This window comes from Sturnus vulgaris, chromosome 10 (assembly GCF_052056855.1).
Source record: "Sturnus vulgaris isolate bStuVul1 chromosome 10, bStuVul1.hap1, whole genome shotgun sequence".
Taxonomy (NCBI): domain Eukaryota; kingdom Metazoa; phylum Chordata; class Aves; order Passeriformes; family Sturnidae; genus Sturnus; species Sturnus vulgaris.
In genome coordinates, this window is record NC_142252.1 from 10882912 (window position 1) to 10896516 (window position 13605).

General features: G+C 38.9%; 2 protein-coding genes across 7 annotated transcripts in view; both read right to left on the reverse strand.

Moving 5' to 3' along the window:
- The window catches only part of XRN1 (5'-3' exoribonuclease 1), a 39167-nt gene extending 27652 nt beyond the window's left edge, over positions 1-11515 (reverse strand). For 4 of the 5 annotated variants that reach the window (XR_015805695.1, XR_015805694.1, XR_015805693.1 and 1 more), the window contains exons 1-12: positions 11361-11515; positions 8558-8790; positions 7197-7294; positions 6730-6839; positions 6523-6633; positions 6213-6295; positions 3916-4003; positions 3631-3799; positions 3353-3420; positions 2106-2240; positions 1108-1171; positions 260-365 (exon numbers count right to left, since the gene is read on the reverse strand). Coding sequence is in view for 2 of the 5 variants with exons in the window: in XM_088170785.1 (XP_088026911.1) it covers positions 260-365; positions 1108-1171; positions 2106-2240; positions 3353-3420; positions 3631-3799; positions 3916-4003; positions 6213-6295; positions 6523-6633; positions 6730-6839; positions 7197-7294; positions 8558-8790; positions 11361-11435 (1340 nt within the window). In the remaining 3 variants the exon portion in view is untranslated. The remainder of the gene's footprint in view (positions 1-259; positions 366-1107; positions 1172-2105; positions 2241-3352; positions 3421-3630; positions 3800-3915; positions 4004-6212; positions 6296-6522; positions 6634-6729; positions 6840-7196; positions 7295-8557; positions 8791-11360) is intronic. The other variant, XM_088170784.1, reaches the window with a different exon arrangement.
- A 386-nt stretch (positions 11516-11901) lies between these two features.
- Positions 11902-13605, reverse strand: part of ATR (ATR checkpoint kinase) — a 39201-nt gene continuing 37497 nt past the window's right edge. For both annotated transcript variants that reach the window (XM_014877919.2, XM_014877918.2), the window contains exon 47: positions 11902-13305. In XM_014877919.2, the coding sequence (XP_014733405.2) occupies positions 13132-13305 (174 nt within the window). In that variant the 3' untranslated portion in view covers positions 11902-13131. The remainder of the gene's footprint in view (positions 13306-13605) is intronic.

Consider the following 13605-nt stretch of genomic DNA (forward strand, 5'->3'; position numbering starts at 1 on the left):
CAACCTGGCCTTGAACACTTTGAGGGACAGGACATCCACAACTCCTCTGGGCAACCTGCTCCAGTGCCTCACCACCCTCACAGTAAAGAATTTCTTCCTTATTATCTAACATAAACCTACTCCCTTTCAGTTTGAAGCCATTGTGCCTTGTCCTGTCACTACACGCTCCTGTAAATAGTCTCTAATACACATTTGCAAATGTATGTCTACAAAGACTTTTCTTCAGCATTTAGGAATAAAAAAATAAGTATATACTTACTCAGACACTACTTCTACACCCATTTTAGTCATGTAGTAAGTTCTTTTGTATTGCCTAAACTCAGTTTCAAACAGATCATCATCTTCTGGTTCATCTTCCAATGTGGCTGGAAAATCAGTCATGAAAACAAAGGATTAACATTCACTTCTCTAGTACAATAAGATTTGAAAACATTCACTTCTGACATAATGCCTTAACTTTACTCCTCAATTCAAAGCTATAGGTGCTCACACCCTCCTTGCACTGAAAGTAACATGAAACAATCGAACAAAATCTTTACCCAGAGAAATTCTGCAATTTTTAAGACAGGCAACCCATTTTTTACCCAAATTATAAGAACAGAGAAGGTAATATAAGCCATCAGAAAAAATCTGAGAAAACATTAAAATGAGTTTTAAAATTTAATTATGTTCAGCAACATCATCTAATATCATGTAGTAATTATCAAACATTTTTGATAATTCATTTCAAAACACGAGCAAAAAACATTTCCTACAAGTAGAATGAGTTTAAAAACAACAATTAAAAATCCTAAAGCCATACAAAAATCTGTTCCCCTGTCCCCCCATCTAAGAAAATACCTATGCATCCAATTACCAAAACCATAATATTGTTGAAAGTTTGTTCATTAATTCCTTTAACCCATTAGAGAAATAAAGGGCAGGGAAGAAGCACCTCTAAAGCTTTAGCCTCGCTCTCTCTCAGCAGAGCAGTTCCACTTCCCAGCAACTGACTACCTAAGTCTGGCATTCAGATGAAGCTCATCTCTGACACGCAATTCTTACAGTTCTTTGAAATCTATACACACATTTTTGTTATATGTGTATAGAAAAATTATTTGCACTTACTTTTAGGGGTCACTTCACCTTCATTTTTTTCTAAAGCAGCCAAAGATATAGAATTTTCCTGAGCCTATTAAATTAAGATTTGAGATAATGTAAAAATACAGGTTAATATGCACGAACCTCATTCAAAACTTGCACCTCAAAATGCTACAGTCTAACTGTACAATATAAACCCCACTTCCTTCTCTTAGAATTGCTCAAGAAAATTATTTAAGCAGACAAGAAGGACAGATCAAACAGAAGGAGCAGTGTCAAAACATTAACTACTTCTAAAAAAATACCTGAATATTTGTGCTTCAAAATGCTACTCTTTCCAAAACTGCTCTGTACACAAAGAACAGGATAACAATATACAGAGAGATTAAATACAAAGGAATTTTCACCTGCTACTCTACACCCTGCTGAAGCATATAGTGAAGGGCAGTCAGTGGAAGTGGTGGTGGGGAACTTGACACTGGGGCAAAGATAAGATATTGTTATGCAGTACTACACACAAATATACAAGCTGCTGTTCCTCATTAATTGGTTATATCTAGAACTGCAAGTTTAATACTAATCTGAGATAGCTCACCAATGAAATTGCTCTTTCCCTATTTGCTGTCCAGCAGTTACCGAACACCAAGACATACACTGATAGAACATTCATGTATCTGAAATATATGGAACTTCCAGTGGACTATGCATTAAAAATTAAGACTATGAAGCATAGCAGGTTTGATCAAAACTCACACAAAAGTTAAGTTCTGCTGCTTTTGAAGAACGGCAAAGCATAAATACAGGTTTACAAGACCTTAAAAATCATGAGCCCCTGACTGAACCAATTCATCGCTTACAACCAGCAGTGCATACAGGCAGAATGCAAACTGTTTAAATTTACTATCTTTTCTGGTTTGAAGAAAAACTCAAAACAGAGGTTTATGACTTAATTTGTCTAAAATCAAATTACTGATTTGCAAAAAGTAGCATTCTTATTTCCGAAATTGTGAATACAAAACACTGACCTTTTGTTTCTTTTGTTTATTTTTTCTGGCTTCCTCTGCTGCAATCCCAGCTGCCTCGTTGAGGTATTTATTGCCCACTTTACTTTCAAACCATTTTAGGTCAACAAAGACTTCACTGAAGTGCTCACGATCAAACTGTGAGATTAAAGTAAGTTTGCAAATATTTGAGGGATGTCACATTTAGAATGCCAGATTAACAATGTCTTCTTAGTATGTGCATTAGATTACATCTAGAGTCATCTGTACATAAACATTTTGCCCTAGAGATACAACTAAATAGATTAATACTAAAAATCTTGTTTCTCAGCAATATGTAACATACAGCCAAGCCATATTTATTTTCTTTCAGTAAGGCAGCAAGGTGAAACAACAAAGAATTAAGTAACTTCTACACTTCACTATCAACTCTAGAAGCAGTACACATATAGGGTCTGCCTAATGCAGCCTTGAGCCACAGATCGAACATTTTCACAGCTCTAACCAAGAACCAGAAAACAAGGCTGAAGCAGGGACAAGAGATGATCTCCCTCTGTCCAAGTTCAGCAGAAGGTTTAATCCTTTCCATTTCTATATGGCCTATACCTTACCTCATCTCTAGGATTACTGCACCAGCACTTAACAGGATTACCTCCTGTACACCAGTTTGTTCATGAACAACGCTGATGCCTGCCTCTCAGAGATGCTCCTTGATCTTTACTAGTGATCTTCGTAAAAAACTTGACAACAATTCTCCCCTCCAAGACCTTCAGACATAGTTTACCCCACAGGAAACTACCAGCAGGAGAAACAAAGAACATAGCTGCCTGCTGCAAGCTTTAAGAATACATGGAAATCACAGACAATTCTGAGCTGGAAGAGACCCACAAGGATCACTGAGTCCACCTGTTATGTGAATGGCCCTAGAGAGACAGAACCCACATCCCTGGCACTACTGGCACCTGCTCTAACCAGCTTTACCCAATACTGCCACACTTCAATCAAAGTGAGGACCACGATTCTACTGGTGAATCCTCATTTGACTTGCAGTATTAAAAGCACTGTGCTGGCTAAAGCACGGATCAAATGATTCAATCTTTTTCCTCTTATAAGATCAGACTGATTGGATTCCATCTGTTCAATGCTAAAACAGCTGATTAAACCACCTGTAAAACAGCCACTTAACAGTTCATTAAAACTAAAGTATGGTGTATTTCAGGGTACAATACTGAGTTCAAATTCAACATTCTATACATTTCAAAGTTACTTACATCTGACAATCTTGTGAGATATTTCTCAAAACGTTCTAAATTCAGATGCCCATTTTCATTGATGTAACCTGTTGAGAAAATTAAGTATACTTTTGAACTAACAATTCAACAGTTGTAAAATTTGCATTTAAATGCCCCACAGATAATAAAACGCAATCTTGTTGCCTCCTAAGGAAAGTGTAGTAAATGCTAAACATTCTAATGTGGCTAAAAATATTAATAAATATAAATACAGCAATGTTAATGCTACTTTTCACAACTGAACTTAGTTTTCTCACCTCCTAGTTCTGGCAAGATAGCCATGTATGTTCTATAAAGTAGTGGCAGTGCATCATGATTAATGTGTAAATGAGGTAGATGAGGAATAAAATCATTTCCTACAAGGAAACCCATTAAGATCCAATCATCTATTATCCTTTCAATATCATAGTCAAAAGAAATCTTGTCCTGGAGGAAAAAGGAAAAAAGAAAAACACATAGGAGTATAATTTTTGTTATCATTTTTGTATAAAGACTTCACACATTCACACATTTTTTTCCATCTCAGCTCCATTAGAACTTACTTTTACTGGGGAAAATTCATAATCAATATATTCTCTCATCAGGGATAAGTGCAGTAAATGAAACGTGGTTTCCTCTGGTGCACATACTCTGTAAATTATTCAAACCACCAAGTTAATTATTTATAAACACACTTTCAACATTAATATTAGTAAGTCCAAGGTTAGCTACACCCAAGAAATTTTATTAGGATTGTATCTTTGCAGAAGAAATAATGTATAAATATTTCCTTGAATCTATTTTAGGATTATTCTGGTTTGGTCTATAAAATTTTGCAGGTGAATCTTCTAAACACCAGATGTGACTGTATGGAGAAGACTTAACTCAGAGAAGAGCTTTGTGGTGTTCATGCTGCAGTAATTATTTCCTAAATCCTTATCCCATTGCCCAAAAAAGAGACAAATTAGCCTAACTCAGAACAAAGCCTCACTATTTTAAGGTGTTTTCCAATTAGTCTGAATAAGAACAGAGTACACAGATTCACATCTAAACCAACTGGGTCACATTTGTCATCATTTGAAATGCTTGTTGTAAGAGATGAATATGCTCAACTTGAAAATATGCTCTGCATGTATTACTTTGTGGCTTCAATGCAGCACTAAAAAAATAACAAACCTACTGTTTGTTTATGGAATAGTCAACCCATATTCTGCTTTCCTTTTTTCTTTTGACTAAAACTACTCATTAAAACCCTAAGTCAACATTAGCCCTAAATCAGTTAATACCTTCAACAAAAGATTAATGAGCTAAATTATGTATTTTAAATTAGGAAAAGACTATTTCACCTTGTCAATACTGTAACTAGCTGACACCATCTCTAATGACAAATGAGCATAAGTACTCGTGTCTTTACACATAAATAGGAAATTTTATAAATAATCCTATAAGGAAGATGCAGCAGCCTCCAGATAAACTCATGTAAGATAAACTCTAAGCTACACTGGGTTTCAGAACCAACTGTGGTACTTTTAAAATACAATTTTCATATTGGTATTAAAAAACTTTGGCCAGTCCAGGTTGATGCTATAAGAGTGTAGAGACATTCTGCCCTTAATCTTCATTGCACTGGACCTGAAAATCCTGATAAAACAAGCAATTCCTATCAATAAAAGAAATTGTGGAGAGATATTAGTTTGCAGGTATTTTTAGGATTTTCAGATTTCCAACTGTAAGTATCCATAAAACTGACAATATTGACAGAAGGCAATTCCTGTAACTTACAGTAGTAAATTCTTGTAATGAGCAAAATTATTCAGAAATTACAATATGGAACAATGCTGGGGAGGGAGGGGAACAAATAACACTTTGCCTTTTGATTTCATGCTTTCACTAATTAATTTTTCAAAAAATAATCACACTCTTTTTTCACATTATTTTAGTTTTTAGAAAGGTATAACCAAGGTTTCACTTTGATTAATGTAAGGTCTTTAAAAAATATTGCAGTGCTGCCTGCCAACACTACCCATGAGTATTAGTGAAACACTGACTGCACAGGCTGAAAAGAAAGCTTATTTCTGATGTTCTTCATATTATCCTTGGCAATAAAATATTCCTTTATTAGCAAAAATTACACATTTATCTAAACATTTATGACTTATCCTGTGTTATCCAAAATCCTATCAGTGTCAGCAATGTTTATTTCTGGCTCTCCCATGTTCTACCTTATAAGCAATATATGCTTAAGGAACCCAGACACAGTAACAGTTATAAATTAATTCCTTTATTACTTCAGAATAGCTCCAGGTACACGTCCTGGAACAAGTCACCATCTTCTGACCACTTATAGACCACGAGTTAATTCAAATGGGCAAACCCTGAATAAGAGCATCTACCCAGCCATTTTAAGAGAGTTTATTTTAGTAATTTTTCTAGTAACTTACTTACATGCACAAAACCTCATATATATATATATGTATGTATGTATGTATATATACACATTTTAGAAAGACAGTATCTGTATAACACAGTTATGGAAATAATGTCAATATAGCCCAGGTTGCTCCATTATAACATGAAGAAAAAAGTAAAACACACCAAAGCTTTAAGAGTTTTTTATCAGCTGTTCTGACAGCATACTTTTTTTCATGTAAACCAATTCAAAGGCACAATTCAGCACATTGAGTTCTCTAATTTCGTTACTTTTCTAACCCAAAGAATAAACTAACACTTCATTAAATTACTATGCAATCAATTAAAAAGAAAACTCAGATCACCAAACTCACACCTGTATTAGTCACCCAGCATATTCTGGATTTAATTTCATTATAAATAGAATAAGAGCAAAGTTAAATCAATTCACCTTTGAGCCTTTTTACCACCAAATCTGACTTCTTCTCTTAGGAGCGCAAAGTGTGCCTCGTGACTTGTTAATCCCAGCATTATCTATTACAAAGAAACACCAGAAAGATCTTACTTCTAAATTTTTTTACATGTTCAAGCAGTAGAAAGAAATTTCAGTGTTTGTTTTCATTACAAATTCAAAAGTTTGCAGGAATACAAAATCACATGCTTGTTTCAAACCATTTTAGAACCCAATGAGCTTAGGAAGATATGAAATATGTACACACTTGACAAGTCCCTGTTGTTTGTATTATTTTAGTTGCACATACCAAGTCAGCATCTAAGCCATAGAGACAGTGTCTTGTGTTTGGATCATGATGGGGCTTTGCTTTTTCTGATCTGATGAACTCCATAATTTTATGCTCACCTTCCCCTGGAGTCTGGACACAAACAAAACAAAACAAAAATATCAGCAGTAAGTATTATTCAGTTTAAAAAAAAAAAATAAAATAAGATAGTAGAGAAAATATTATGACCTCGTGGCCTGATAAGTAGACTGTTATTCCTTGCCAGGATTTGTCTGTGGAAATCTTCATATTTACAAAATATTTAAGATGCTCATTCAATCTGGCCATGAATTCAGTTCCTGAAAATAGAAACCTAGGTTAGTTTTTCACTAGTTTGCATTTACATATCAGAAGTATTTATAAAATGCCAACAAATAAAACTTCTGCCAGAGATGAAGGGAACAACTGATTTCTTTCCCAAGACATTTCACTTTTTCCATAGTAACCTAAAAATTTTTTAGAATGAGACAGTATTCCAACCCTATGGAATTTTACTAAAACTTTTGTCACAAACTTATTTAAGCCTTTTTTGATCTTGTCTTCTATTTTTTAAAAAACATGCCTTAAGATAGGAAAATAGTAACAAAATACAGAAAACAAACCCTAAATTCCACTTAAAAACCACTTAAATTCAAATAGCTGACAAATTATCTTACCTGGTGTAATACAGTTGGAGTCAAATCTGGCTTCTGTAGGGAGAGTTTCTCCCTTTTCCAATGCCTTTTTTATTTTTTCCTCTGCCTCTTTTGCTGATCTAAAACAAAACAGCATTGGAGAGAGAGTAGAGAACAAATCATCTTATTCAAATGTTAATATCCTAAGTACAGCTTTTTGACAAATTAGATATAGTTGATATTTTAGAATGCTTAAAAAAAAAAAAGGAGAGAAATTAAATTCCTGAACAGAGTTTGAACTTATTTCTGATACAACTAAGGTGGCTTAAAAACAGCACTTTTTTCACAAAAATGTGACAATCTGTCACTACTCAGATGCAGTTAGTATTTAGATTACCAAGGTGATCATACAATGGTTGATCACAATGAAGAGCTATTAACATTGAAACAACAGGAATATCTGTAATCTCAACACCTGAAAATGCTACCCCAGAACAATAACTGTAACATAGTTAAAGCAGCAGGTGTGGAATTCCAAGGGAGTCACCAGTGAACTAACAATTTAATCATGCCCAGTAATAGAGAAACTAACAAACATCATGCCAGACTTTCTTGGCCGAGAATTTCCTAAACACTTCTGAACCAGAAACAGAGAAACCATCGAAGTCTAAGGTTTTTGTCTGGCTCTCACTTCTGCTACAAATTTCTATTTAGAACTCTCAACCTCTGCTTCCCCTCAATCTCCTTTATTCCTAAAAGTAAAACTTACATCAAAAACCAAACCACAAAAAAAATCCAGCTGCTTGAAAATGTTTTCTCTTGTTCCTTTCCCACAGCTTGTTTATGCTGCATTTCACTCACCCTGTATTGTGTGACCACCGGCTTTTCTTCCTTATAGCGATCTTTAAAAAGCTTTCAAATCTCCCAAAACATTACTGTAATTCTTCATCTACCTGTAGCTCTGTATCCGAGCTAGCCTGGTAACTGGTATCAATTGGAAATCAGTTTCATTAGAAACCTGACTTTTTCTATGACTTCCACTACATCTACCAAATAGGCATATCTAGAAAAGGCATTCACAAATATGAAAGACTCTCACAGGTTATGAAGAATTTGAAAACATCTGCAAGAGCTCCACTGCAGAGTTGTTTCATAGAAAATTTCATAAGAAAAAGCTCCCCTTGTCACCAAGTGCCACATACACAGAGAAAAATTTATGTAACAAGCAAGTTTTCCTTTTGAAATCCTGATTTTAACATTTTACAGATAGTCACCCTCATTCAATTAAAACTATTGTCAAGGGCACAAACACAATCTCTTACTTTTCATGGCATACATTTCAGTAAGTGAGTTCTTTCAAGTGTTTACTATCCTTAAGACAGAGTCAGAGCTCATCTTCTTACCTAAAACGTCTCCCACGCTGCTGATTCATTTTTGCTCTTGGAGCTACTCCATCAACCGCCATGAAGAAAACCTTTCTTGGTTTAATAATGCGAAACAGTACTTCCAAATAGTGAAAAATATTTGCAAAAATCTTATCTTCTGAGATTCTGAAGTGGACATCGTCATCATTTGGATGTGAACACTGATGAATAATGCCATTCATGTCCAGGTACAAGTTGTCAAATTCTGGAATCTACAAATGCCACAATTAGTATTACTTGGTGAATGCAGGCACTGCCCAAGGCACACCTGAGAGCACTCTGGAAATGAGTGAGGTGTGAAGATCTCTGTGGAACCTCCTGCACACCAACAGGCAGAGTAAGAATATCTGGACTAGGTATGGGTTTGCCTGCACATGCAATCTGTTACTATGATTTAACTCAGTGAGCCAAGTCAGTTGAACAGATTTCTACTTTATCCTGGCTGTTTCTGGAACCTCAGGACTTTTGTCCCTGCGCTCAGACTATCTCCTAAATTGTAAAATAGAAAAGCAAACCAAAACCACTGTTTTCAGGAAGATTTTTTTCTTTTTTATAAGCCTGCACATTTAATCAATTCAATCTTTCATAGCTGCACTACAAACATCAAAAACTACAAAACTTGAGTATGCAATTTCCAACAATATTTCCAAGCAAAGCTGGCTTAAGAAGCTTTAGAGTTCCCCCCCTGTTCAGGAGCTCCTACCCCAACCACTGTGTGCTCTCTCTTCAGCTATGCTTGTGAGCACCTTGGAGTCTAGAGAGAGGCCATTAGCACCAAAAGCAGAGAGTTGGCAATAATAACATCAATTTCTAGCCCAGACTTTTCAAACAGACTTTCTTTCTCCTTCTGGCTCTCTGCTCTTCTAACAGCCTTATCTGTACCAGACACATTCTTTTAAAGGAAAAAGAAAGCCTTTCTAAATGTACACAAGTAACATACAGAGAACAAACACTGACAAATGTATGATGCAAAGGGGCCAGTACTACCACCGTGTTACCAAAATGCACCACAAGAGCAACCGGCATTATACAAATCTATTCCTTAATCCCCCAGTAAAACTGTTCACAAAAATACCCCTAGCATCACACCTAGGGAAAGGCACTGCCAACTTGTTACGATTTTCTATAGCAGTGCTGCTGACACATCTTCAAAGGTGCCTTGTTGGGCTTGTACTTATTCTCCAGATTTAGAAAGAGGAAATGGTGAAGAGAAGAAATCAGAGGCAGGATTAAGAATGATCTCTACTCAACTGCTGTAATTAGTCCTCTGTTGCACATCATGATCTTTAGTATGGTAAACTCAGTAACCAAACTGCTCTCAATGCTTTCAGGTAAGTGAGCAGGGCAGTGCACAGGCAGCATTCTAAAGAGACAAAAACTAAAGCTTTTATATGGAAGCAACATACGTAAAAGGTCCTATGTTTTCTTCAAGAAGCACAGCTATAATATGATTTAACAAAAAGGCTTTGTTTTACAGAGATGGGCCTTTTAATTTGTTGGTTAGCCTTTGGGTTTTTTTTTCTCTTAGTATGCACTCTAGATGCCAGTATATGTCAGTCTGTATATTCAAGTGATCTGGAAGGGTTAAGTGTTTATTGTTTATCCTAAGAGTTCTAACTGCCTCTTTCAAAAGGCATCAAGGGTAGCTTCCCATGCTGCCATCCTCGCGGTTAGAGCAGACACTGTTGCCTCCTCAGCCTGCCACAGATCTTCAACACACGTTTAAAGATATGTGAGCAGCCCAGGCTTCTAAGAAAACAGCAGAAAGGCAGCATAAACTGTTGCTGCCTTGCTACACAGATAGCAAGACACTTCAGAGAAGCCCAACAAATCATAAGCAAAGACTTAAGCTTTAAAAACTGCTTTGAAACTAGCAGGAAAGGCCAAACATCCATGCTGGGAATCACTTGAGCTGGGCATCTCAGCTACAGTGACACAACAGCTACTTAATCTTTAAAAATCACAGCTGTTTAGGAAAAATGTATTAGTATTCAAACACACTCTCAATTATCACCTATCTCAGAACATTCTCATTCAATCTATAAAATCACATCTGTGACACCAGTTGAAAACGGTAATTAGATGAGCTTGTATCCAACAGGTACCAAACATGACATCTCTGAAAAGATGACGTCTTTGTCCAACTGTTTGAAGTACCATTTACAGCTTTCGTTTTCCAGGCTTGAACGTACTTCCCGGTTTAGCTGCTAACAAAAACTGTCCGACGCAGGCGACAAGAAGGAAACGCAGCAGAGCTGTAAAACCTGTCCCTCGTCATCACCGTGCCATTGGCCGTCAGCAGCTGTAACTTTTCTGAGCACAACAAGGAGTAAACTCGGACCTCGGGCTCCCCGCGGGTGCGAGGCCGCCGGCTGCCGAGGCAGCACCGCGGAGCTGCCGAGGGGGACCCAGAGCGAGGGGAGCGAGCCGGGCACGGCCACGGGCGGGCTGTTCCCAGGGGAAACAGCGCACTCTGGGTCCGGGACTGCTGAAAACATCGCTGGCCCCCAGCCGCGGGCTCCGAGCACTGCTGCCCGCCAGCGATCGCCCACCGCCGTCCCAGCACTTTCGGCCGCTCCGAACGGCAGGTCCCGCTGAGCCGCAGCCGCCTCCCCGCGCCGCCCCGGCTGCCGGCGAGCCGGCCTGGCTGGGACTCGGTCCCACAGGGCCGGCCGGGGCGAAGGCCCGAGCGCTCTTCCCCTCCCTCGTCCCGCCGAGGGGCCGGTCGGGACCCCCCTGGGGCGGGCCCGTGTCAGGCACCAGCGCTCCGCTCTCAGCTCACCTGATGCTCCTTCAGCACCTGGCTCAGGCAGGGGTACCGCTCCGAGATCCACCGGTAGAACTTGGGGACCCCCATGGCCACAGCTCCCTGCCACCCTCACAGCCCCGCCGGAACCAAACACCGCGGGCCGCGCTCCGCCCTCCTTCCGGCGCGCCGCGCTGACAGCGGCCGAGCGCCCGCACCACCGAGAGCGAGCGGGCACAGAGCGGCGCCGGAGCGGGGCGGGCCCGGCCGGGGCGGGGCGGCAGCGGGGCAGGAGTGGGGCGGGCCCGGGCCGGCCCCCGCCCCTGGGCCGCCTCACCGCCGCCCCCGGCATGCAGGGCCTGGGAGGGCACTGAGCACCAGGGACCCTCTTGCCCCCTGCCCTGCCCTTCCCCGCCCCGGCCCTTCGTCCCCCGCTCCGGCGGCAGATTTGCTCCCCGTGCGATGGCAACGCCCGGTGCAAAAGCTCCTCGGGCGGCTCTCTGCGCTCCGATAAACTGATAAAGGCGGGGAAAAACAGCAGAACGTCAGCACTCAAACACAACAGCGGAAAAGACCATTGTACGTTGCAAATGTTTTACTGGGAAAACATGTCACGGTTATGGGACAGTGGCAACACTTCTAGACAGAGAAACAAACGCCCTAAAAGCAGTTGTACACCCATCATTTTACTTTCCCAAACATCTGAATTTCAACTGAACAGAACAAACACTTGAGTGTAACACCACAGTGTGAGCCTGTGATGAAAACCTAACAGTGTTGTTTGTCTCTCAGAATAGCAGAAACAAAACCACTGTACAAAAATTCTAATGATAGCCTACTGTAAGTTAAAAGAGTATAATTTTTCCCTATCTCCCCCACCCCTCATTTCTCTATAATTTGGATGCCTAGAAAGCAAGCATTACTGTAAGTTAGCATTTGCCTTTCAACCATATTTTAGTCTATTCTTGTCTGTGTTAAAATACCTTTTCTGAAATGGGGTCTGAAAAACACTCCCTAGAGCCGTGCTTTCTCCAGGAGAGGAAGAGGGGCTGTGCAAGGCTCTCAGGAGCCTACTTGGATGTTACAGTCACAGCTACAACCACCTGCCTGCTGCCCTGGCATTGCAACCAGGGTCCTCCAACTCCCAGCTTTGTGCTGTGTCCTTCAGGAGGGTTTTTAGAGCACTGCACTCAAGGGATAAAGAAACAGGTTCAGAACAGATATCACTTGACCAGTTTACTCATGCTAAGATTTAAGATCCCAAAAGCTTTCCTAGAGATAGCCAAGGCTACATGGAAGAAAGTTGAAGAAAAATTTACAGCTGGAAAAAAATACAATAATTTTTAGAAAGCCCTTTTGAATAGGAGTACAAAAGTTGAAATAACTACTTTACATCCTATCAGTATTAAACTTCATTGTTGTATTTTCTAATCTAAGACAAATAAGAAACATATTTATAAAAATATACAGTACTTTATAGATTGCATCTGTCAACATCATGAAAATTGTTCATATAGTCAGAGTAAGACACTTGCAGAGCCTTACATAGTCTTAATTTTTAAGCAATTCTTATCAACTGCCTTCTATGTGTGTACAAAAGATAAGTCCTAACACCTTACACATCTGTATTTATAGCATCCTTGCAAGGGCACTGTACATTTTACACAGATTTTGGAAGACCATAAGCCTTTTCTTCTGCTTGCAGCCAAAAATCAACAGAAGTAACCAGGTACCACTGACTGATTCCTTCCCAACGATATTATAGCTACAGCACTTGTGGATGGTATCATTCCAAAGGGAACAAATTTCACATATATGGAGCCCAGCCCATATACATCTGGCAGAGAAGGTTGTCATCACTTGCTTCTTGAATGAGATAATGAACATGCCCTTCAATAGATAAAGGTAATCCTTTGATTCTGTTTCTAGTCTTAATGACACCTTGCAGCCGTTGTTCTATATCAAGGACATGGGTTTTGGCCTGAAAAGAAGGAAAAAAAAATCTTATTATTCATGAACTTCCACTTCTCAAAATAAAAACAGTATTTCTTAGGATATGTTTGAAATCATATTAAAATTTAATACAAAATCCAGATGCCTCTACCAGCTACATTGAAAACAAAGGCTACTCACTTCTAAAAACAATTCTCTAGAATGGATATATTATTGGTCAAGCTATAACTTTTGCCTTACATTCTTACAGTTAAAAGCTATCAGAGAAGACTGACAGAGCTATATATTTGAGAATTTTTAGAAAGCTTTATTTCACACAATTACTTTC